The sequence below is a fragment of the Capra hircus genome (genome assembly GCF_001704415.2).
Source record: "Capra hircus breed San Clemente chromosome X unlocalized genomic scaffold, ASM170441v1, whole genome shotgun sequence".
NCBI lineage: Eukaryota > Metazoa > Chordata > Mammalia > Artiodactyla > Bovidae > Capra > Capra hircus.
Window position 1 is genome coordinate 23,149,040 of NW_017189516.1, and position 24,883 is coordinate 23,173,922.

General features: G+C 46.1%; 1 protein-coding gene and 1 non-coding gene across 11 annotated transcripts in view; both read right to left on the reverse strand.

The window, feature by feature from the left end:
• Positions 1-285: 285 nt before the first annotated feature.
• Positions 286-24,883, reverse strand: part of HUWE1 (HECT, UBA and WWE domain containing 1, E3 ubiquitin protein ligase) — a 159,844-nt gene continuing 135,246 nt past the window's right edge. For 8 of the 10 annotated variants that reach the window (XM_018043737.1, XM_018043735.1, XM_018043729.1 and 5 more), the window contains 29 exons: positions 23,733-23,961; positions 22,673-22,851; positions 22,319-22,408; positions 22,004-22,158; positions 21,117-21,162; positions 19,353-19,640; positions 17,989-18,244; positions 17,661-17,791; positions 16,941-17,155; positions 16,574-16,862; positions 16,331-16,433; positions 14,948-15,494; positions 13,665-14,265; positions 12,641-12,768; positions 12,345-12,501; positions 10,996-11,128; positions 10,527-10,729; positions 9,810-9,937; positions 8,618-8,714; positions 6,653-6,808; positions 6,023-6,268; positions 5,641-5,758; positions 4,686-4,826; positions 3,417-3,704; positions 3,194-3,299; positions 2,462-2,579; positions 1,984-2,165; positions 1,512-1,702; positions 286-914 (listed from right to left, as the gene is read on the reverse strand). In XM_018043737.1, coding sequence (XP_017899226.1) covers positions 812-914; positions 1,512-1,702; positions 1,984-2,165; positions 2,462-2,579; positions 3,194-3,299; positions 3,417-3,704; positions 4,686-4,826; positions 5,641-5,758; positions 6,023-6,268; positions 6,653-6,808; positions 8,618-8,714; positions 9,810-9,937; positions 10,527-10,729; positions 10,996-11,128; positions 12,345-12,501; positions 12,641-12,768; positions 13,665-14,265; positions 14,948-15,494; positions 16,331-16,433; positions 16,574-16,862; positions 16,941-17,155; positions 17,661-17,791; positions 17,989-18,244; positions 19,353-19,640; positions 21,117-21,162; positions 22,004-22,158; positions 22,319-22,408; positions 22,673-22,851; positions 23,733-23,961 — 5,624 coding nt within the window. In that variant the 3' untranslated portion in view covers positions 286-811. The remainder of the gene's footprint in view (positions 915-1,511; positions 1,703-1,983; positions 2,166-2,461; positions 2,580-3,193; positions 3,300-3,416; positions 3,705-4,685; positions 4,827-5,640; positions 5,759-6,022; positions 6,269-6,652; positions 6,809-8,617; positions 8,715-9,809; positions 9,938-10,526; positions 10,730-10,995; positions 11,129-12,344; positions 12,502-12,640; positions 12,769-13,664; positions 14,266-14,947; positions 15,495-16,330; positions 16,434-16,573; positions 16,863-16,940; positions 17,156-17,660; positions 17,792-17,988; positions 18,245-19,352; positions 19,641-21,116; positions 21,163-22,003; positions 22,159-22,318; positions 22,409-22,672; positions 22,852-23,732; positions 23,962-24,883) is intronic. The other 2 variants (XM_018043736.1, XM_018043738.1) reach the window with 2 other exon arrangements.
• Positions 20,028-20,146, reverse strand: MIR98 (microRNA 98). Its single transcript, NR_129804.1, has one exon. It is a non-coding gene; the product is annotated as a microRNA 98 (primary transcript).

Genomic DNA, 24,883 nt, shown 5'->3' on the forward strand with positions numbered 1-24,883 from the left:
GGGTTGAGAGAATTCTCTTAAAACCTGCTGGTTTGTTCCCCTAGAGCAAGCCGGTGCTTTGTCCTTAGCTACAAATCTCTAACACCATCACCACTCCCAAGTGTAGATGCCATTCTGAAAAAGATCCCCTCAGTTCCTGATGACCCTGAAGGAGGAGGATGCACCAGTGTGGTAACAGAAATGGCTTTCTGGAGAGTCCATTTGGATTTTTTCTCCAGCCATCTAGCATGTGTTCAAGAGGTGCTTATTTCTTTTTAAACTTGAAAAAAACTCCATTGTGAAAAGTGAGTTATGAAGAGTGCTCTTTATTTGAAACCTCCACAACACAGACGCCAATCTTGTCTCGCATTGAATCATTAGCTGTGCACATCAACACATTCCAAGCACAAATTAAGAATTGCAAACAGAACAAAAAAATATATATATATATAATTTTTTCCCCTATCCAAAGGTTTCAAGTCTCAATGCAGCAAATCCTTCTGAACACAGAATCTGAGGAGCACACGGTTCAAACAGTTGGGACAAACGGGTCCCTGTAAAGGCTATTGCCTTTTTAACACATGGGGTGGGGGATCATGGACGGCATGGAATGGGGGGAGGAGGTGAGGAAAAGGGAGCCGGTAGAGAGGATGAGCAGCAAAGGGGGAACGGGTATGCGCTGGGGCAGCTGGGACACACACATGGTGAGTTGGTGGATTTCATTTATTGGTTTTTGACATTTCTTTCTGGTTCTTTTTTGTTTTCGTTTCCCCCTTTACCAGGTCCAACAATGGTAAAAAAAAAAAACCCTACAGTAGTGGGTGAGGCCCTTTTAGGCCAGCCCAAAGCCTTCAGAGCACTCCTGGATGGCCAATAGTAGCATGTGGCGGAGCTTCTCAAAGCTCTCATAGGCAGGCAGGTCCAGCTGATTAAAACTAGGGAAAGAAGACACATCAATTCGTGACAAAAGATGATAACCAAATCCCTGTGTTCCCATGGTGCCCACCTGATTTCTGCCTGCACACTCCCAATCTTGTCCTAGCCTTGTCTGTCCTCAAATCTGGCCCCACTACTGGCTACCAGGCACCTAAAATATAACCTGACCCTATCACTCCTCCTTAAATACCATAGCCCAACCATGGTATAAATACCACCTCCCAAATACCATACCCCTTGGAGCCCGAAAGCTCCAAGGAGGCATGCAGGGTCACTGGTCACCTGTGCTGAGTTCTTTAGCATTCTGCCCCCTGCAACTTCTTGCTCTGACCATGCTGAGCCCTGGAATACACCTTGTTTTCACAGGGCAGTTTTCACCTGCAATGTCTCCCGAGCGCCACTGTGAATCTGGGTCAGCTTCTCATCTCAAACACCATCATCTCCACAAAAACCAGCAAACTGTGAGCTACCCGTAGGTTCAGGGTAGCTGGCGCTAGATTTGGGTTTTTGACTACTCCTGACCATGGTAAGGGCACAGAAGTGGCAAATATGCAAGTTAAATTCAAATGCTGAAAAGAACAAACCTTTCCTCTTACCATGTGTGAGCTGAAGGCAGGCGGTCTGTGGACCTGTCATCTCGATGGATTTGAAACTTCTGAATGCCATTCATGCCTTCAAGGGCAGCAAAACCTTGCAGGGGCACCTTGGAAGTACCTGTGACAAACTGGAGGAACTTGGCACGGTCAGCTTGATCGAAAGAACGCAGTGCTCTCCAGAACCACTGGATCTATAGGAATGAACACAAGAAGACAGCATTAGGTAGAGAGCTCCTGGAAGAAAGGGGGATGGGATATGCAATGTTAGGCAAGTCCCTTCTGTGGGACAGGTTTCAGTTCTTCCATTCACATGATGACATCACCTGAAAACTGAAACTTCAGAACAATGAAGAGTTAGGTTCAGGTAGGCTACCACTCAAAACCCCCCTCCCCTAACAGTCCCGGTTTATTTGGTTGTCATACAAACTAACACTGCTTAAGGATACAGGGAGGGATGCCAGCATCAGCTCACCTGAATAGAGTTGGACTGGTACTTGTGATATTCAGTGTTAGATTTCAAATCGTCAATGTCGATTGTGGGCAGTCCTGATATGAGCAGCTCTAACTCCTGCTCAGTGAAGATTGAAATGAGGCGCTTTGGAATGATCTCATAGAAACCTTCTAAGAAAGCCGCCAGCTGTTTGCGGATGGCTCCTGGGGAAAGAACCAACAAGCCATGTGGCATCTGAACTTGCACAGCTGTCAGAGGTCAGAGATCCCTAATCCAGCAGGATGTTGACTGATTTGCCTACCTCACCCATCACTGTTTCTAGGCCCCTGTATGAGGGTGGACGAAGGGGAATATTTTTTGGTCAGGTTTTTGGACTCCTTTTATGCAAGGCATTTGTGGCTGGCATAGGGGAAAAGAAGAAACAATGTCTGTGTAATGAGTGAGGCCTAACTTTGTCCCATATTGAACAGCTAAGGGGTCTAAGGGACATTTCTCCTACCTGTCATCCTCATCTGGCACACCAGGTGTACATATTCCTTCTTATTTTCCTCTGTTACCAAGATGTTGGCCCCATTGGGTTTGAGGTCACGAACTTCACAGACTCCAAACTCTTGGACCTAGAATACCCAAAATACCAATAATATGAATCAGGCTTGGTCTAGGATGGGACTTACATATACCTGGAAGCACACCCTAAACTCTCTGCTGTATCCTGGGCAAAGAAATGGAGCAAGGTCATAAAAAAAAGTGACTTTTCTCATGAGCTCATGAATCCCTAAATGGAAAAGGCCAAGGGTTTAGTCCTAAAACATACTGTCAATAGTAAAAGGGAAAAAGGCATGGATAATATAACGTAATACAAAAAAAAATCTTTATGTAAAGCAATTTTGGGGAAGTGTAACAGTGAGATTTTTTTGTTTTTCATCTATCTATATTTGCACAATTTTTCTACAATGAAGTACCTTTGGGAATGATGAATAGTGTACTATTTTTTTTTCAAAATATAGGGGAAACTAGTATTGTTTTACAAATTCTGGTTTTTCTATTTGTGCTGTCTCTTGCAAATACTCACTGCTCTCTGACAGATAGGGAATGGGGCACAAGATTTTAAGACATCAAGATGCTTCCTTAGAAATATTAAGAGGTTATCCAATGTCAGTTCAAGAACAATCGCATAATGGGGTTTCCTAAACCAGTTGGGGTATGTGACAGTCAGGATCTCCTGACCTACCTCAGTGCTGAAGGTGAGATCATAGCCTAATGTGGATACATCATTTTCCAGCAGATAAACCAGACCCTGGTAGAAGTGGTAGTCTTCACTCTCCATATCTGTATATCTAGATAAACACAAATAGGGCCATGGATTGGGGTGGCAGAGAGGCAGCTTAGGGATGGGGCACAAGGACCAGATTTCCAGGACTGAGGACAGTCCCAGGGTTGTGCCACATCCTTACCTGACGGACTTGCCCAAAATGTGTTTGTAGAAGGACCGAGTAAAGTAGCACTCCAGGAGGCGGTTGTCATACACAGCTTTGGCCACGATGCGTCCAACAAACTTGAAGTAGCTGAGGTGGTTGGGGTTGCAGTGAGAAGATGGATTGATGGTGTATGTGACCCGATCACCAGGTGAGGTACGGAACAAGGCATACATAGGGTTAAACATCTCCCGAGAGATGATCATATACCACTCCCGGAGGAGCCCTCCAGCATCCTGCCCTTCTTCTCCTTCAAATACTATATACCTGTTTAAGAGAGCAGAAACAGGGATGTGCAGAAAGCCCAGGACAAATCCAATCTTCTGCACAGCATGACCTGAGTGAGTGACTGAGTGAAGCAGTAGCTGGGGAGTGCAGAGTCAGAGGACAGTGGTAAATGCAGAGTGCCAGGAGAGCCCAGAAGAGAGGTGGGGATCTGGGACACAAAAGGGCATCACTGATGGAAGAGATGTTCTGAAGTGTCAGTAAAGGCTCACTGATAACCCAGAAAACACTAATAGGAAAGATATAAAGACCTAATAAGGCCTTTAAACAGGGAGGAGTCATCAAGTGGTATCAAAGAGAGCTGAGCTGAGTTTGAGGTCTATTATGATTTGGTGGTGGAAGAGCAGGATTCAGTCTGTCTTGGAAGCTTCTCTGAATTCCTGTGTGATGACATGGCTAGTGAGTCCATGCCACAAGGGGAGGGAGGAATCAAGTTCCTGAGTTCAAGAGCATCATCAAACGACTTCAATAGGTCTATCATCTCACTGGCTCCCATGACACATGATACTGCAAACTGCCAATCTCCTCTAGGTGGCGTCAGAATCACCAGGGAGTGATTACCAATTTGGTGGGGAGTCACTCTTGCAAGTGTGGTCTCCCTCAACCCACGGTACCATTTGCTCAGCAGGATTCCCGTTCCTAGTGTAACAATGGAGAAAAGCTCTTTGTGAAGCCATCAGGTGTACCTTTGTAAATTCCACAGACTCTCCTATCTGTATAGGAATTGTTGGGTAGCTCAGCCCAAGGGCCAGCTAGCCAACAGAAGACCAGTTTCATGAGACTGGGCAGAGAATATGGACGACAGCTCAGTGAGAGCTAGATTCCTCTTAGGAATTCCTACCAGGGAGGGCAAGCACCTCTCTAAGTTCCCCTGAACATCTGGGCCCCAAGTAAGCCTTCACTACCAAGTAGGAAGGGTCAGAACCACGCCATCCTGTTTTACTCTCTGCTCTGGGTTCTTACAATCGATTCTTCATTTCTTCAGGGGATTTCCGGTGCAGCTCACGATAGGAGTCTTCAAAGACATGGTCACGACGAACGTGCACAGCCATGTCTTCTTTCCGGAGTCCCTCGTCCAAACGCTCCAGCTCTTGGCGGAAATATCTTGGGAGGTAGGAAAGAAAGGAAAATAAGATTGGGATGGCAGAGCAAATTTCTGTTTGCCTGATTAGGATTAAGACCCACAGTGATGTTCTCCTCATCCTCTAGACACTTTGACCTCTGCTCTCCACCTTTTTTTTTCCTGGGGAAATGCCCAGTATCCTTTGGAGAAGAGAATGGCAACCCAATCCAGTATTCTTGCCTTCAGAATCCCATGGACAGAGGAGCCTGGTGGGCTACAGTCCATGGGATCGCAAAGAGTTAGACACGACTGAGTGACTAACACTACTACTACTACTGGAAAAGGTAGGCCACTCACTACCAACTCTAAATTTCCCCCGTGTCCATCAAATAGGGGCCCACAGACATTATGGCATGGAATTTCTGCAACAAGCAGCTAAGCATGTGTAGGTGCACAGAAAGGAAGAGAAGAGTAAAAAATGACAGGAGTGTTGTGGAGGCCTTCTCAACCCTTCCAAGCCCTGCTGTAAATATACTATGGCTACCTGCATCTCCTGTATTACCCCGAAGGATAGACAGAGATTTTAGAATTCATGTGGTTAAACAAAGGCTTGCACTTCTCTGATGAAAGAACAGAGTCTAGGTTGAAGAGCACCAAGGGATATTTAGGTACAGTGGCACTTGGTGGCAAAGATGAGTCTCTTCCCCCTGCTTAGCACCATTCCAATCCAAGGGCTGCCACCGAGGAAAACATTTTTTTTCTGGAAACATCATCCCCAGAGGATGTTTGGCTCCTTTTTGGGAGGGGAGATACTATTTAGAAAGCTCCCCCACCCCCAACATCCAGGGCACATACTTGCGCTTGACATCAAAGTCGAGGACACGAATGTAGTCTACCAGGACAGCAAAAGGCCCATCAGCGAGGTGGGTGGTGGACTGCCGTAGGATCTGGTTTAACACAGTGCGATGAGTCTCTGAGGGGAGAAAGGACAGCAGGAATCAGTACATCATGGGTCATAGAAGAAGGGACGTAAGTCAATCAGTCAGCAACTCTTCCTTGTTTCAGGGAAAAAAAGTGTGGCACAAAAAGACTTCCAGACCCAGTCCCTAACTCATTAGCCTCACTTTCCAGTACACACACACACTCATCCTGCAAATCAGCTGACAACAAAATATATAAAATGACCCTGTAGAAAAATGAAGCCTTCTACATTTGGGGGCCTAAGAGTTCCCTGTACCTGCAAAGCGAAGAAACTTCTGTGTGTCAGGGGGCAGGCTTGAGGAGATGTGCATAGATGAGGGCTCCCGGGAGAAGAACGGGTCAAGGGAGGAAGGAGTGGCTGGGGTTAAAGGGGCAGGGGAGAGTGGAGGTGGCTCGTCCTTGATGTGTGCCAGCTGGCTCTCACGGGTGTCCCGGACAGGAGGCTTGCTCTCCCGCTCTGTTGCATGGACCAGAAAGAAGGCCTCGACAGCAGGTTGTAGCACTGGGGGTAGGAATGATACAGGACAGTGACATTTTACTTTATAAACTTCAACATATAAACCTCTTCCCCCTCAGAATCAAATTTCAAAACTACTAGATGAAAACTTGCAGGAGATACATAATGGTGCCACAGAGGAAGTCAGAGCTTCCAAAGAAAAATGGGATAGACAACCAGTTATAAAGATTCCCCTACACAGTAAAAGATAAGAGCTACCAAAAGAGAAAGCAAATCTTTTTTTCTGATAATGAAGTCGGAGAAAAAATCCTCTCCTTTGAACTCTCATGGAGACCTGAGGGAGAGGAGTAATCTGGAAGGAAGAAAATCAAGCTGGCAGAAAGGGCCCCAGAACAGATCAGCGGGCCTGGGCCGTCAGGCCCAACTTACCTAGCACCGCATGCTGGTCATGGGATTCCTCCAGTTCCTTTAGACACTCTCCCAGCATGTCCCACAGCTCATCCAAGTTCAGCTGCTCACTGAGCAGGGGTAACTCAGGTGGCCTTTCCTCCTTCTCCTTCTCCCCCTGTGGAGTTCCATCTGAGGCTAGATGGAACACAGAAGAGAGATTCAGGAAGCTTTTTCTTCATTTGGACCAAATGCATAGGCCATTAGAAAGACCAAATAGATTGGTCCACTGGCCACTGAGTAACATCTGAAAGCAAGCTCTCGTGCTACACTGAATGGCATTTAAACGGAATAAAATTAATACAAGAAAAAAGTTTGTCTAGTTGCACTAGACACTTTTCAAGTGCTCAACAGCTACATGGAGCTAATGGCTACTGCAGGAAAATTCTACCAGATAGTGTTGGTCTCCTCATTGCCTTATCAGCTCCCAGAAGACCTATGGATTATTAAATGATCTTCTTGTTGCTGTTCAGGCATGTCCGATTCTTTGCAACCCCACGGAATGCAGCACACCAGGTGTCCCTGTCCTTCATTATCTCCTGGCGTTTGCTCAACTCATGTCCATTGAGTCGATGATGAGTCAATCATCTCATCCTGTTGCTCCCTTCTCCTCCTACCCTCAGTCTTTCCCCAGCATCAGGGTCTTTTCCAATTAAATGATCTACTATTTTTTAAAAACCAGATGTCCTATGATGACACTATCCCACAGGGATCTGTTAAAAGGGTGCCCAAAAGCATTCTATATGAAATTAACCTTGAGAAATGCTGCTAATAATAGCATCCACTGTGTTCTAGGACTGCTTTAAGTGTTATATATACACATTAACTCAGTCCTAACTAGGAACATCCTTACTTTAAATGAAGAAACTGAAAGAGATCCAAACACATGCTATCTCCACACAGTATTGTCACAGTGTCTTAAAAAAAAATATTTATTTTGGCCATTGTGGACCTTCATTGCTGTGTGGGCTTTTCTCTAGTTGTGGTGAGTGGGGGCTACTCTCTAGTTGTGATGGCTTCTCTTGTTGCAGAGCATGGGCTCTAGAGTGTGAGGGCTTCAGTAACTGCAGCACCCGGGCTCTAGAGCACCGCCTCGATAATTGAGGTGCATGGGCTTAGTTGCTCCATGGCATATGGGATCTTCCTGGATCAGGGATTGGACCCATGTCTCCTGCATTGGCAGGCAGATTCTTTACCACTAAGCCACCAGGGAGGCACCTGTTGGTTTATTTCGCTGGCCCATGTCTTCATTGTGGCATGTGGTGTCTTTTAGTTGTGGCATGAGAACTCTTAGTTGTGGCACATGGATCTTTATTTGTGGTATATGGGATCTAGTTCCCCAATCGGGGATTGAACCTGGGTCCCCTGCATTGGGAACACAATCTTAGCCACTGAACTACCAGGGAAATCTCGATATCACATATTTCTACTATTATCAGAGGATATGCTCTGAGATATTTTAGCACTTTGAAATTTATTAAGCTAAAGTTCTGGGTATGGTTAATTTTGGTAAATGTTCCATATGCATTTCAAAAAGTTTATTGTTATTGGCTGGGGTGTCCTGTATATGTCAAAATTATTAATAGTTGTTCAGATCTTTTATATCCTTAATTGCCCAGAGCATGTAGGATCTTCCTGGATCAGGGATTGAAGCTGTGTCCCCTGCATTGGCAGGTGGATTCTTTACCATGGAAGCATCAGGGAAGCCCCACAGTTTCTTTATTACCGAAATTGCAGTGTGTGCTAGGATTCGCCAGTGAGGACCAGGTGGTGAGGGTTAGTGATTTTAGTTGATTGGTATGCATCTATCAATATACAGAAACCAGGGTTCACTTAAACAAATGAAAACACTGAGTTTATGTATGTTGAAAGCAGGGGATCAGGCACCCATTCCAATAAGATTGGCTCTCCCTTTTGTTGGGCTAGAAATAGAAAAGTAGTACTGACCAATGGACTGAGTATCTTGAGCACTGGGAGATGGCTGGTCCACATCCATGGGTGACTCCTCCCTTCGGACAGATGCCTCTGACTGGCTTGACTCCGACTGGATAAAAGGGAGACAAAGTCACATAAAGGGTGCAACTCTGTTTTCCTCAGGGATAGGCTAGAGGCTGTCCTGCAATCTCTCACATATCATTAAGCTTGGAAAGAAGCCTCCCATATCTTCCCATATGGAAAGAAGTTTCTTTAGCTCTCCAGTACAAAAGAATGGCCTTCCCACCTCCTCTGCTTATCTTCCACCCTGAGCTAGCATGCTTTTCCAAAGAGCTCCCTGGATGCCTGCCATTTGCCTCCATTCTATTCCAGGACTGAGTCCAGTCAGGCACCAGGCTCCTGGACTTCAAGACTTCTAGGAACAGTGTGTGTGTGTGTGTGTGTATAAAGCTCAGATGGGCAAAAGGTAGGTTTGCTCTTTGTTCCTTTTTGCTCACGAAAGAGGAAATAACAGGGGAATGAATTAATGCAATCTTTGATGGGTGGGATTGGCTTTTTAAACCAACAGGCCTCAAAATATCCTTATTTCTTGGATCTTGGGAAGGTAACTTGCATGTTGTATAAGGACAGGCAAACAATGAATGCCATAGTGTATATACATGATGCTAGGCTTTTCCTACAGTCACTCTATGCTGAGATCCTAACAATGAACTGGCTACCTAGGAACTGAAGGCTTCCTCCTAAAAGAGCCTGGGTGCCAAGGGAGTATGAAGAATAGAGGCAGAGACCAGGGTGGAGGGACCAGCCATTGCCAGAAGAGGCTATGTGGGAAGTGTACCAAGCTTGGGAGACTTTCAAGGGCAGGATTTCTGATATTTCTCTGGGGCACTTGCATTGTTCCATGAAACTGAAAAATCTTTATCCCGTATCCCCTCAGGACCTAGACACTTAGCATTATGCAGTTTGCAAAAGCGCCACTATTGACTGGATAGCTGGGAGTGGGGTATGATGGCCAAGCTTTAAACCAAACCAAACCAATGAACAGTCAAGAAAGCACCAAGAGAAATTAACTGTTGTCCAGAAGCATTCATATAGCCAACTTAATGCAAAAGCATACAAGGTAAGGGCAATGAAATCCCACTGATGATATGGTGGGAGAGGGAGGAAAGACAAATGAATGAGGGGCCACAGGCATCATGCTAACCGTTGCTGCTTGTTGCTGTCTCCGCGCCCTCTGACCCTCACGTACCATTTGTATAATGGCATCAGCCTCAGCCTCCAGCTGCCGAACAGCTGCCTGGATGCTGCTAGCTGAGCCTAAACCGGAGGAACCTGGGAGAAAGAATAAAGAAGGTAAGATGTAACCTGTGGAAAGAAGGAATGCTCAATTTTCTGTGTCCCATCTCCTGAGCCACCACAAGCATCTTGCTGAGGTCTTTGAGCTTTATGCTCAGTTAGTCTCAGAGTGCTCACTGTCAGGCACTAAGAGCTACCATTACAGGTAAGGGCAGGGGACATGGGGCTAGGCAGATGGATGGTGGCAGGTGAGAGTTCTGTAGGACAGAGGGGAAGGATTTGGCAGGGCATAGCTGAAGTAACATGGCTACAATATTTTAGCCAGGAGTAATCAAGGAAGCAGAGAGGAGACAAACACAGTGGGTTAAATCTTGTTCACCAAAAGATCTGTCCCCAATTTCCTTGTCAGATTTCCAGGCCCTTCCCACTTGGCCCTAGTGAAATTTCCTATGTAGACGGCTTGAGTGAAATACAGAATACAGCCACCAACATTTTAAGAAAGTATCATCACTTCCTTTAGAAAAGGTCAAACAGGAAGGAGACATGACATTAAGCCCTGTCCTCCTGGGTCTCTTGTTTTTCCACCACCAAACCTGCCCCTCAACTGGACACCCCAGTTCCATACCTAGCCTGCCTGTCTGCTTGGCCTTCTTGTTAGCACGGCGTGTGTCATCCCGGAGCTGGATGATGACCTGCAGTACCCTCAAGAAGAACTTCTGGGTAGATGTCTTGGATGTCAACATGGACATAGAAGGCAGTTGGAGCTCCCGGCCACCCAGAGGCCGCTTCTGAGATGCCACGATTACCACATTCTCAGCCACGTCAAACCTGGATAGTGTAGAGGTGGCTCGCATATATTGAGAGCATCAAAGCATAAACACTTAGAACAAGCAGAGCTTTCTTGTGTCAACCAGAGGGTATGGAATTTCAGAAGGAAATCACACATGTAGGAAAAATAGGGCCATGTGCATATATAGGACAGAAACAAAACTGGCTCAGAGAGGAGGAAAAAAATAACTAGAAAATCAGGAAGAACCACTTTTCATAATGTCCCAGACCCCAACTCCACAGCCAGATGGGCAGCTGCCACCTACCTGCTCTGCATTTTGCCCTTCAGCTTGGTGGTCTGTGGCTGTTCCTCAGGCAGGCCATCAGGGGAGAGGGTTTCACACTGGGCTCGCCGCTGCTGTTCCAGATTGTATTCCCGTAGCTCAGCCAGAAGAGTTCCTGGGCAGGCAGAGAAGCCAGAAAGTGTTGACACTTCCCTACTGAAGCAGCTAAAAGCCAAAACTTTTCAAGAAACCTTCCCAGGCCGTCCTCTTTGCTCAGCTGTACTGAACTTGGGACTGTACAATAATTCTGCTCCATTCATTTTACTGTGTACTCATGGATCAGCTGCCCAAGGGCCACTGGTTTACCTGGCCTCAAGGATTTGCTGAATCTACATGAAATGCACCTTAGTGCAGAGGGGAAAAAGTATCTCTTTTGAAGCCTGTATACCTCTCAAACTTCGGAAGTTTTTGTGGTAGTCTTGGCAAATTACTTAACCTCTTTCCCAATTTGCTTTCCCATTGTAATAATGGGGACTAATATTGCCTAAACTCACAAGGCTGCTTCGAGAATTAGGAGATAACTATCTACAATAGTGCCTAGGCCACTGCCTGGCCTAAGGGTGCTGAATAAACTGGTGGCAGTCAAGAGGCCTTGGATCATCCAGAAGAACTTTGTAATTCTCATGCAGCAAAGAATACCCTATATAGTCAAACTGACTCCCGTATCAACTCAGCTCCAGCGACATTTTTGAGAAAGAGATAACTACACAAGTAGTATCAGATTTAGGGAGATCTATGAGTGGGATGGAGGTGGGAGAGAACAAAGAGAGTCTCTATGCTGAAAGCAAATCTGACTCTACTCCTTGATTCATAATCTCTACACTACCCCGGGTTTTAGTTTTCTTCTTGGTAAAATAGGAAAAAGACTGAACTAGATGATTTACAAGTGTTCTTAGAATTTTTGTACCCTCAAAACTGCACAAAAGCAGAGGGTATTATTCTCTCAATTCCTAAGCCTGAAGGTAGTGTAGGTGCATCTCTCAGGTGGTGAACTGCCTCAGCAGGTTCATCATAGGGCTCTTATGAGCACCCAGATTGGGAAAGCAATGTTAGTCCTATGAGTGCTCATTTCCCTTCACTAAGGAACTGCTGTGTGCCAGGGATTGGGAATATAGAGAGAAGGCCAGCCTTGGTCTCAGAGAACAACTGAACAGGAAAACAGATCCTGACAACCTAGTGATATCAGTGCTGTGATAAAAGCATGCTTGGAAGCTGTGCTACAGATGTAGAGTGGATATGATTCAGCCTGGGGGTTCCAGGAGGCTTCCATAAACAGGTGACACCTAAGTGGAAGGTTTCAGAAAAACAAAGTGCTTTATTCTTATTATTACCTATCTGTTTACAAAGCGTATAACCCAGATGGCGGGCTCCATTCAGTAGCAACTTCAAAACAGTGTCCCGGGTCCCAGGGTCCCCCCGAGAGAGCTGCAGTAACACATTTGCTGCATCCTCTAGGCCTTCTTCAGAACACGAATGGGATGTCAACACCTGGGGGAAAAAGAAGGGAGATTGGGCAAGCCCCAACTTGAGAACTAAAACATTATTCACCCCAGTCAATCCTAATATTATCCACCTCCTTTGACTCTTTCTCCCCCAACCTTGGGAGGTCAGAAAAGCTTGGACTTACTTCCACAGAGAGCTGGAGCTGATTTTCAGTGAGGCCAGAGGATACCATCTTAAAGTCTGTGCTGCTGCTGCTGCTGCCGATATCACCAACTTTAGCTGGAGATTTGCTGGCCTTAGTAGTAGTAGCAGCTTTGAGAAACAGAACACTGTAAGCCTCTGAAACTCACTTGCTACAGACTTAAAGTGGCAGAGTCAAGGAATCACTGCACTGCCCAAGGGTTTCAAAATGGAAAAGTAGTGAAAATGAAGATCCACCCCCTCCCCATGGCCAAATCCAAGTGACTTAGAATGCCAAGTACTCTTATGGTACCTTCTAAAATGACAAAGAATCTCAGATATTTATCTCAACTGTTCCTCTCCCATAAGAGGGCCCTTTGAAAGCCCCTTCCTTCAAAATCTGTTTCTTCAAATGATTCTTAGCAGTCTGCTGCAAAGCTCATTCCCTTTACTTCCTGGGATGGCCTGGCTACTCGATCCTACCATGATTCACACTGCATCCTGCTTGTTTTTTTTTAATCCACACTCTTATTTATTTGGCTGTGCTGAGTCTTAGTTGCAACATGTGGGATCTTTAGTTGTGGCATGTGGAATCTAGTTCTGACCAGAGATTGAACCCAGATCCCTGCATTGTGAGCCTCAAGTCTTAGCCACTGGACCACCAGGGAAGTCCATATCCTGCCTGCTCTTGAGCTATTTCCTCTGAGAACTGGCTCCCTCAACCAGGCTAGAAAGATTGCGGTGTTTCTTTTAAGACAGAGACTTTCTTCTCTTCTTTTTTTGTGCTTAGCCTAGGGGAACCCATATTCACTGGTCTTCACAGGACAGAGAGAGGGAGAGAGGGAAGGAAAGGAAAGAAGGGGGAAGACAGAGAACTCTGACCAATGAGGGTGAGAATTAACATACTTGGCTATAATAAACACAAACCAAGTTGACTGCTGTCATTCAGGGAGGAATACCTGGATGGAGGAGTTGAGAGTGAGGTGGATGTACACACCCCACAGCTCCCAGCGTACATCCACACTTACTTGAAACAGTAGTGGTAGCAGTTGTGGGGGTAGTCACTGTGGTTGAAGCGGCTACGGCAATGGTGGATATAGCCGTGGCAGCAACCAGGGCTGGAACAGAAGTGACAGGGGTGGTTGCAGCAGGCGGAGTGGACGTGCTGGAGGTGGCAGTGATAGTGGTGGTAGATGTGGTTGAGGTGGCAACAGTGGTGGAGGAAGCACTGCTGCCAGAATTAGCCTGTGCTTCCGACACTTTGTTTTCTGGGAGAGCAATTGAGATGAGAGAAAGGAGTCTGAGGAGCTTCTCAGTTAAGAGAGAGCTCCGGCGGATGACTGGGTGTGACAACATGTTCATGAGTTGCCCCAGTGGAGAGGCTTCGAGGCTGTATGGGGAGGTTTCCCCCTCACCACCAGCGCTCACTGGCACTGACTTCACGGAGTTCTTGCCTTTCCGGCTGACATTCATGTTGTCCAGTTTTACCAATAAGTCCCAGAAGTCTGTGCAAATGCCACTGCTTGTGGACTGTGAAGAGCATGGGCTGCAGGCCTTACTGCCCCTCTCCCGATCACTCTCACAGTTTGTTTCTTTGGTCCGCTGCTGTGTGAAGTGACTGGGAAACACCTGCCAGGAAAAGAATGACAGGTTTGGTCTAGGAGGTCTACACAGAAACTATTTTCCTGACAAGGAAAGACACTGGCTCCTAGTCTCTCCACTCCTTAGGACAGCTTTGGTAACACCGGAGAGATGTAACATAAGAGTTTCATCCAACTGAAGCAGCCTAGAGAAATGAACAAAAGCTTTGTAGGGAGACAAAGGATTAGTAAACTCTTCTGAGCACTGATCTCTGTACTTACAAATGGTGGTGGGGGGAATACCTATACCATCGTGCAAAATTGTTGAGATTACAGGTAATGTATTTTGCATAGTGCCTGGTACAAGGCAGGCCCTCAAAAAATGGCAGCAAAGCTTATTAAAAAGAGAACTGTATTAAGTTCTAGGTCCAGTCATCTCCATCACTAGCCACATGACAAAGCCACTAAAGATTTCTGTGTCCCAGCTTCTTCATCTGTAAAATCGGGACCATACAGACCACTGAAGGTTGATGAATGAATGAGACAATGCATAAAAACTGTAAAGAGGAAAAAACCCCCACAAAATTTTTTATTGGACAATTCCCAGAAACAATAGACATCTCAGCACCAAGAGTAAGGACCTGTGAGCTCCCTCAGAGTTCAGATTTCACTAGGCTATGAATGACACCCCTCTTTCATTCCCAGGAGTTGGGTTCCTCTAAGCTCCTCACCTTGGCCAATTGAATGAGTGTATCCAGAACATGTCTGCAGACAACAGGAGCAGCCTGGGGGTGGATATGGACAGTGGAGCCACTACTTGCATGTTTCTCAGTATGTTTGCGACCCCCTGAACGCTGGATCTGGAATATATTAGTCCTGCAGCCTAGGGCTGCATCCATGGATACTGAGAGCCAGGAAAGCTGGTTGGAACTCTTAGACTCCATCTTGTGTAGCAGGTCCAGGGGCCGGTTCTCATGGCTGCTTGACCCACAGCTCTTGCTTGACTTTTTGCCCTTTTCCTCACTTGAGGAGAGCTTGGGTGTTTCAATGCAAAGCTCACTCTCACTGCTGCGCTGCAAGATGGAAAGCAGGCTACGGATAACCCAGTGGCGGGTCTGGGCATGGTAGCAGAGATTTCTCAGTACTCGGTGAAGACGGCTAGTATTGAGTTTTGGCTCATCCACAAAAAGTAGGACCAGGAGACAAGACAGGGCTTCGTGATCCAGGAGGAGCCGTCCTCGGAGACGTAGGAGGGTGTCCACATTACTGCCAGAAGGCCTGGAACAGAGCATGGTTTCTGGGTAACACTTCGGCTAGAGCTCTGGGATCAGGTGTAGCCCTAGGGGAGGGGGATGAGCTGATACATCCTAGAAGGCTTGAGAAGAGAGTGTGTCCAGTCCAAGAACTGTAAGGGCTCTTTATATAGTAATAAGAGCTGTCTCAAGTGCCTACTATGTACCATATACTCTATAATATCTGTAACAACTTCCTCACAGGGCCGCTGTAAAGATCAGAGAACCATCCAGTTTTGAGATGATGAGCAAGAGGCTCAGACAGATTAAGTAACTTGCCCTTCACCGCACGACGACTGAGAAGAGAGCAGAGATTGCAGGACAGGTCTGTATTATCAACTGGTAAAATTGGACTGCCCCTAGTGCTAGAAGACAATGCTTACTTTGGCCTTCTATAGACTACCAGGATGTTGCCTGCAGAATAGGGACTGATGACTTCCTTCATGTTTTGGCATGTTACGTCTATTCTTCTTTGGCCTGGTTAAAAATGAAATCTTCTGCAGCCTAGATGCTGTAGTCTCAAGACAAGTGGCTCTTGCTATTTTCCTATCTGTGTGGGAGGCAGGTGGCTTCCTTTGCTGTAATCACAGCTACAACCTGGTGCCTGCCTGCCTTACTTTGTGCTTATGGTCTACGATAGCTACACTAACCCAAAATTGTGGCTTTTTTGAAGGGAGAGTTCAAAAATCTGGCTTCCCCATTCATTCAAGTAAATACCCTAGAGAGGTCATCCAGCTTCTCCACCTAAAAATAAAGGGAGCTGGACTACTAGTAGACATGAAAGGTGGTATGGCAAGGAGAGAAAAGACAGGCAAAAGGTACCTATTATGGCTGCTGCTACCCCCCATCTGGAAGGTGCCACCTCTTTGCACAGCAAGGCGAGTGTATTGGACCCCACGGTTGCCACTCAGGCGACTGGTGAAGGCTGGTAGGAAAGAAAGAGGAAACTGAAATTGAGGAGGGGACATGTGCTGAGCTGGGCCCAGGTAATACAAAGGGGAACAAAGAGTTTCATGTGGCCAAAGCTAGACATTACAGAGCCCTCCCACATGCCTCCCTCTGTACCTGGGCTTCGGAGAATGGCAGAGAGTGCAGAGGTGCTGCTGTGCCCAAAAAGCCGCTCATGCATGAGCTGCCTCTGCCGGGCTTCCTGCTCTCGCCTCAGGGCTTGAGCTTCAGCTGCAATGTCAGGTGGCATCACGGCCAACACGCTGTCCTCCATATCCTCTAGGACACTACGGCGTAGGTCTGAGGGCAGAGTCTGGATGAAGGTCACAGGGTCCATGGGGGTGTCTGAGCTGGCATTTTGTGCTAGTTCCCGTCGCTGTTGCTCAGCTCTCTGCTGTGCCAGTACCTACAGAGCAGAAGAAGTCAATGGGGCATATCATGGCCAGGCAGCCTGGCCCATCAGCCCCCTACCCGCCTCACATACTTCCTCCTGGATGGCTGGAGGCAGGGCAGCCAGGAACTCAGGGCTCACTTCGGTGACACCAGGATTCCCCACCACTGCAGGAGCTGAGTTATTTGTTGAGGGGGCAGTTCGTGTTGGTGGACGAATGCCCAGCTGGTTCTGTAGGACTTCTCGGCGAATGTCATCAGGCAGGGCGGCCAGAAAAGAGGGATCCACACCTTCGGGGAGACTAATACCTGAGGGGAGACACAAGATGTGAAGGGACTCTCACTTCTACTGATTGAAGGAAATTTATGGCCTTGCATGAGCTTTCAGTCCTCATTTTATGCCAAGGACACAGGACATACAGAGAAGGACAACCCACCCTTCCTTAGGCTCAGAATAGTTTCTTGTTATTTGCCAAGTTTTGTGTGTGTGCTCTCAATGAACCTTCATCAAGACCCCACCATGTAGCTATCATCACCCTTTCAGTATCACTGAGGATCAGGGAAGTTAAGCAATGGCTCCAAGTCCTATAAGTAGGAGGTGGCAGAGAGGGGATTTGAGCTAAGATCAGTTTGACTCCAAAGGCCTGGGCTCATTCCATTGTGTAGCATCAGCATTCCCTTACTGCAGGTCCTCCTCCTACACATATGCCGCCCTTTATCTGGATGGAACCGTTTGACTAGTGGGCATTTCCACACCAAGGGCTACTAGAAGCCTCAACAATCCCAAGATGGCCTGAGCACACATGGAGCTCACCTGCAAGAGGATCTTCTTCTTCGCTGCTTGTTGAAGGCAATGGCTCTTCCAGGATTCCCCGGGAATCTGCTCCAGAAATGGCCACTGCGGAATCTCTGGTGGAAGAACTCTCAGAGGATGCAGGGGGAGAGCTGAAGGAAATCATTTTCAGGTTGTTCTCTGAACCATATTTTCCAACTTATAAAATACTCCTACAGTACCCCTTTTCTTATAGAAGCCAAGTTGATTTCCCCAGTGTACAAAGCATGGGCATTAGTTACTAAATATGGAAGTGGCTTGAAATACCTGCCAACACATCTTTCCCTCCTCTCACTCACACAGTGCTTACCTGTCCTCAGGGGGCTGGGTAGGTTCCCCTGACCCATCACCCCTGCCTTGTACTTCTGTCACAACTGGTGGGGCATCCCCAGGAGTGGAGCTGCCTGCTGTGGGCTGCTCAGAACTGCCAGTTGCTGGGGCGTCACCCACAGCCTCCTCCAGGGTACAGGAAGCCAGGCTGCTAGTATCCATGGGAGAGCCTTCCAGTTGACTGCTGACAGCTGTCAGAGCATCAGAATCTTCAGCTCTCTCTGGGGAAAGAGAGGCTAGGAGGAAGTCACATGGAGAGGTTAGATCTCTGCTTCGGGGGGCGGGGAGGGGGCTGAATTAAGAAGCAGCCAGATCAGACTTCTTACTTCTTTAACTTCACTTCAGACGCTGGCCTGATGCTCCCCTCTCAATCTCATTTGCTTTAAAGAACTTAGCTCAAACCCTTTCTATCATTTGTTGAACATTTATGATGTTCCAAGCATGCCTGTGAAACATCTTCTCTAGGCATCCCAGATAAGGGATCTCGTCACGTTCAGATTCCCTACAGGTATCATTTGCACAAGGACTTTGGTTCTGCTTATCTCAACAAGCAAGGCAAAAACCCCTACACCTAAAGGTTTCTCCAGAGTAAGTCATATGCAGTACGGTAAAGAGCATGGATAGCAACAGGTTTGTTTACCCTGTTGGAACATTGCTGAGAAGAATTTTGAGGCCCCATTTCAAACCAGTAGGAAATAGTGTCATGAAATAAATGGTGTTGGCCAGGATGGGAGAGCTGTTTGTTATATGTGTGGTCACTTGCTTGCCAGACCTAGAAGCGCTAAAGAAAAGCAAGCTTCAGAGTTACACAGATCTGGATTTTAATCACAGCTCAACCACTTACTGGGCTAATTGTTTCACTCTGAGTTTCAGTTTATTCATGGGTAACAACCCTCTATTTCTTTTTAAAGAAGTTAAAGAATCCTCACATGATAGCCAGGAACAGAGCGATCACCTCAAACTGTTGGTGTCAATAAGCCACTCAGACATATATATAATCACTTGAGGACACAGAGAAGACACCTCAACTCTAGCTAAAAAGGTAATGTACAATGTTTGTTCGGTCTCTAAGTAGTATCCAACTCTTTGAGACCCCATGGACTGCAGTGCGCCAGGCTCCTTTGTCCTTCACTCTCTCTCAGAGTTTGCTCAAACTCATGTCCATTGACTTGGTGAACTATCTAACCATCCCATCCTCTGCCGCCCCCTTATGAGACCTAATTATGAGGACTTGAGCTTCTACTTTAGAAATTCTCTAAAATAAGAGAGTAAAGAGAAACTACAAAGATGTCCATTCTTCCCTCCTGTTTTACCCCTACCCTCAAACCCTGAAATTTTACTTACTTATAGTGGGAGCTGGGGATAGCTCCATCTGAGTTGTTTCTGCTTCTCCACTTGGCCTTGTGGGACCCAATTCCTCTGGCTCTACAGGCATCAATAGCTGTGTAGAGCTCCCACCTTCTCCAATTGGGGACTGCAGCTCTTGAGGAATCTCTCCCAAAGCTGGTGGGGTTGGGAGTGTTGGTTGCTGTTGGGAGGGCTGCAGAGTGACAAGGGTCTCCCTGGGCTCAGATGTAGCTACATCAGTTGAAGATGGGGTTGCTGGGTAGCTGTCAGGCATAGGAGTCCCATCTTTCTCGGAAAGAATGACAATAAGATTGTTAAAGGGCAATCGGTCAAGGACAGGGGAAGCCACTCAATCAGCACATGTGGCATGACAGTGATGCAGCACTCCCCTCAATCCCCAATTGCTCCCAGGAACAGCACCTGGCTGGTCTGGTGTCTTGGGATGAGGGCTAAGGCACAGTGCCATTAGTGCCAAGAACCAGAGATCTGAGTCTTTGCAGACCCTAAGGATTAAATCCTTTCTGTACCCCGGGTGGAGGGGGAGAGTTCAAGTCACTTTATAGTATTTGCCTCACACTACATATCACCTATCCCCTTCCACCTCCTTTTCCTTCAGTCCTAATTATCCAAGCAGCATCTACAACTTTGATGGAACCAAGTTAAGACTAAATGTGAATGTGCTACACACCAGGGAAAGTAGTAAGTTGTATAGTTATCTTCTAATTGGGGCCTAAAATCCCTACCCCACAACAATACAACTTACTACCTCACCCCAGCATGAGCAGAGTCCTCTAGCAATAACAGCAGGCAAAGGGCCATTTTACCTGATGACAGACCCTTTCAATGACCTTCTGCCAGATTCACGGCACCAGGACACCTACCCTCTTTCACTGCTTTAAAAAATATTGTGTAGGCTTTAGTACAATCATTTCCCAATTCAAGTGCCGAAGGAGACAGAAGGTATAGGGTAGCAGAAGTAAGTTCTGAGGAAATAGGGGTAGGGGAGACATATAATACCACATAGACCAGTTATTAGAATCACAGTCACAAAATAGCTACATTAGGCACATTAGAATGAGGAATCAAAAGTATTTAGTAGTAATACCATTTAGCCCACAGAGCTACCCTCCCCCAAAGCAGACTGCCCAAGGCAACATTCCTAGACTTTTAGATTCCACAGACCCATGAAATTTATATAAAAAGAAAAAATAAAAAGAGACTAACACAGGGTCACCAACTTTTAATTTAACCAAGTAAGAAAAAATCCATTAATATCATTCAATAAAAATATTGATACCAAAGAAGTAGGAAATACATAATCTCTGTAATTTATAACAGTTCTTTAAATTGAACAAGTTCAGCTTTCTGAAAAAGTCATTAAACCTCCCTTATTCTGTTAACTTCCACCGAGGACTAGCATTTAGGAACCACTGTCAGGTGTTCTCATGAAGCACCATACCACAATGGTCACTAGAAGGGACAGGACACATAGCCTCACTACACATGCCAGAATGCAGTACAGCATAATCAGAATGAGAACTTGTAAACATAGTATGTTGAAGGGGAAGTGCACCACCGTGGGAAAGACAGTAGACTGTATAGTTATCTCCAAGATGGGGTATGACCCTAAAACTATACAATCTACTACCTCATCCCACAGAGCACCAGTGTTCATCTTCAGTCTACTTGGGCCAGCTACTTGGGTCAGGAAAAAGAATCAACTAATAATTAGCAAGAAGGGAAAATGGGAAGGAAAGTTACCTGAGAGGTTCTGTTCAGTGGAGTCATTTGTCTTAGATACAGCACACTGCAAAGAAAAGGGACAGACCAATGTTGGACTTTGCAAGCACATGAGATAGAGGTCAATTCTAATAGTCGCCATCTCCCACATGTGACACATATGACCTGGACGGAGGATAAGCACTTTAGCATGAAAACAGACCTCCAATTTCTCTAAAATAAACTCATGTTTGAGATGGCTTGGGGATAAGGGGGAAACTGTCAGGGAGCTGACTAAACAATGAGAGGAAAGGATAATAAAAACCACGTTGGAGCTGGGCTTGGGCACAGGACATGATCTGAACACACATCATTGAGACCAGCAAGAATTTCATCTACCTATAGTTCCCTTCTTTGGGCTTATTTTACACTCCAGGTTTTTCAATCATTCACCACACTTGCTTATTTCCCAAACTTTTTAAAATGTTTGAAGCAATGCTACTGTTTTTGAAGGGGTTCAAGATAAAACATTTTCTCTGATTTGAAGCCTAAGCCCAACTTGTTCAAATGTTGGAATGGAATCCTATCAATAAGGTTTCCCTGACACTAGGGAAGACAATCCACTGAAATGGAATTGAAACATTAAAAGCATGGGCTTAGTCAAGGTCATTCATTCTTCTTGTCTAACTGTAAGTCACTGAAGGTAGAGACTATACAGTGTAACTGCTAAGTCAGGAGCTCTGGCTTTGGTTTTTCCCCTAAAAGCCATATGCATGTACAGTGAATTTGGAGCGGATCATTTCTCAGGTTCAATGTGACCATCTTAGAATCTTTAATGACTCTTGGGGCCAGCCACATGTATGCTGAAACCACAGGAAAGTTAAAGCAGACACAGCCAAAGATGAATCCTCCCAGCTCATGGGAATCACCTGTGCACTCTGATCCCTGTTCTCCTTATCTTCTTTGCCTTTGTCGGTTATCTTTGTTTCTTCCTCAGCTAGTTGTTTCCTCCTTTTCTCCCTCCTTTCTTCCAGCTCCTCATCCCTCAGGAATTCCAGATGATTGACAATGGGCACTTTAACAACTGGACCAAAGAAACAAAAGATCAGAGGTTGCTCAGGGGAGGTAGGGAGAAAGCCAAAAGGCAGAGCTTGTGGTCACAGAAAACAAGGGAAACAATTTTCCATGCACTGTCTCAGCCCTTGAAGATTCAATACTGCCCTGATAATCAAGCTGCTACACACCTGAAACACAGTCATGCATGCTCTCAGCATCAAGAACTTTGCATTCCTCTGTCCAGCGAGTCAAGGCTGTAGGGATACTGGATAGAGTCCCTGTAGAGAAACCAAGGAGAGTGAGACTCTTAGCCTTGTCATGCCTCAACGGATCCAAAAGTTGCAGCATTTCACTAAAAGGACCCAATGTCTGCCATAAGGTTTGGCACATCACAGGTACTAACGTCTTTGGCTTAATCACCGAGTGGTTCTGGTTCCCGTAAAATGGGGTTTCTCCAAGCAGGGTGGATACTATTCTGCTTTTCCTCAGCACGGAAAAAGAGCCAGACAAACGTTACCCTCTTTTTCACCACATAAACTTGCCTGCTTGGCTGGTAGCTGTGCTCTGATCATGGAAAAAGTCATCCAGTAGTTCATCATCAGACCGGGCGATGATGTGGACGTCATCGTTGCCCACTAGGAGGCGGGCTCGGCCTCGGCTTTGTAGGGGAAGGCTGCTGCTCAGCTGAAGGATGTCAGCAGCAGCAGAGGGACCAAGCAACCTGTAGGGTGATGGTGGGGTGCCATGGTCACTGTATATCCATAGGGGCCCTGCAGCCTGTTATTGTGAGATCCTTTCTGTATCCTCTAGGAAATGCATAACATTATTATGGACCTGATCATATTGCATATAAGTCTTACTTTTCTAACTACTTGATCAGTCTGCCAACTTTTTTTTTGGTTGAAATTGCATATTACTCCATAGTTCCTGGAACAGAGTGAGCATCACTGTTATCAGGCACTGTATTAGGGTAGGGGCTCCCCAGCTGGCGCTAGTGGTAAAGAACCTGTCTGCCAATGCAGGAGACTTAAGAGATGTGGGTTCATCCCTGGGTCAGGAAGATCCCATGGAAGAGGGCATGGCAACCCACTCTAGTGTTCTTGCCTGGAGAATCCCATGGATAGAGGAGCTTGGTGGGCTACAGTCCATAGGGTAGCACAGAGTCAGACATGACTGAAGCAACTTAGCACGGTATGGCACAGCATGGGTTAGGGTATAATATCTCTCTTGTACACCCACTACTATTTGTACATTGACCATTATGACATCTATACTTCTTCCTTTCACCTCTAAAAATTGTTTCTCCCTAGTGCGAGAAACTAAGCCTAAGGGCAGGGATCCTCTCCTGACTGTATCTTAAGTGCTAAGTATAGCATAAGCTTAAGCTTATCATATGAGATGCTTAATGACTGCTGAATCTATGGACAGGACACTTAAGCAAAAGAACATGTTATACAATTTGGTATTTCCCCAAAGGCTGCACATGTAATCCACAAAGAAACAGGGCAAATACATTATTTGTGTCTGTCACAAGAATATTATACTGTCAGATCAAAACAATGCTAAAGCTCAGTGAACCCAATAATCTTCCTTGTAACTCACCTCTGGAGTATAAGAGGAGGATTGGGCTGGCGATTCCCAGGGTAGTGAACGTGAATGGTATGGCCTGTGTTGGCCGTCAGCTGTCTCAGGGTCCTCTGACTGCGCCCAATGCCCTGGGTGAGACGTGTTGTAGAGGAGCCACTGCCCAGTGTCAGGGAACTGTGATCTGCATGGCGTACCATCAGTGGGTGGGTGGTAGGGATATTTCCTGGGGATGGGGGGATGTCTGCTGCAAGGACAATATGCAAAGGGATCAGTGCCAAAAAGAACTTTCTCCATGGTTGTTCAGGCAGAACCATGTCTCCTGGGCCTTACTTCCTCACACGGAAACCTGAGCTTTGTCCTTTCTCCCTCATTCCCACACCTCTTCTAGGATCACTGATACTACCATGGCTTATGCTGCCATCTCTCACCTAGATACTGCAACAGTCTCCTAAGTAGTACCTTATCCCAATTCATTCTTGACACTAAGCCACAGTGATGCTTGTTGGAACCTCAGAAACATGCTGTTCTCTCCGCCTTGACAACACCTCTCCCCACTTTTCACCTGTTTTGTTGTTCTTGGCCTAGAAATTACTTCTGATTCTACAGATGGGCCTTTACTCTGTGCTTTCTTACCATACTACAATGTAATGCCTGCTTATTCATAATTCTTAATAGACCATAAGCTTCTATGAGGGAAAAAGACTCTTTTCTTTTTGGTTGCTATATCCCTAGTACCTAGAACACAGTAGGCACTCCTTAAATATTTGTTCAATTTGCTGAATGGACAGAGGCTCAACTTCTAAGAAAGACTGATGGAAATCACAAAAATGCAAAGAAAACCAAAGAATAGAAAGTATCTTGAAAATTATGTAATCCACCCCATTTTTTCCACATTTTTCATTTACAGGTGACAAACTGAGGCTCAAAGAGGTAAGAGACTACTTGGCCAAGACAACAGACCAGAACAGTTCAGTGTTTTCTGCTATATTGTGCTTGTGATTTGGGAGTAAAGACCTGCATTCTCAAGACAGTTTAAGAACTTGATGCTAAAAGGGAACTTTGATATTGATGGGGGAGGAGGGAGGGAAGAGATTCACTCTCTCCTCTGAAAAGATGCGTCCTTGATGAACAGAGTGAATATGTTCAAAATCTACTCCCCAATGCCA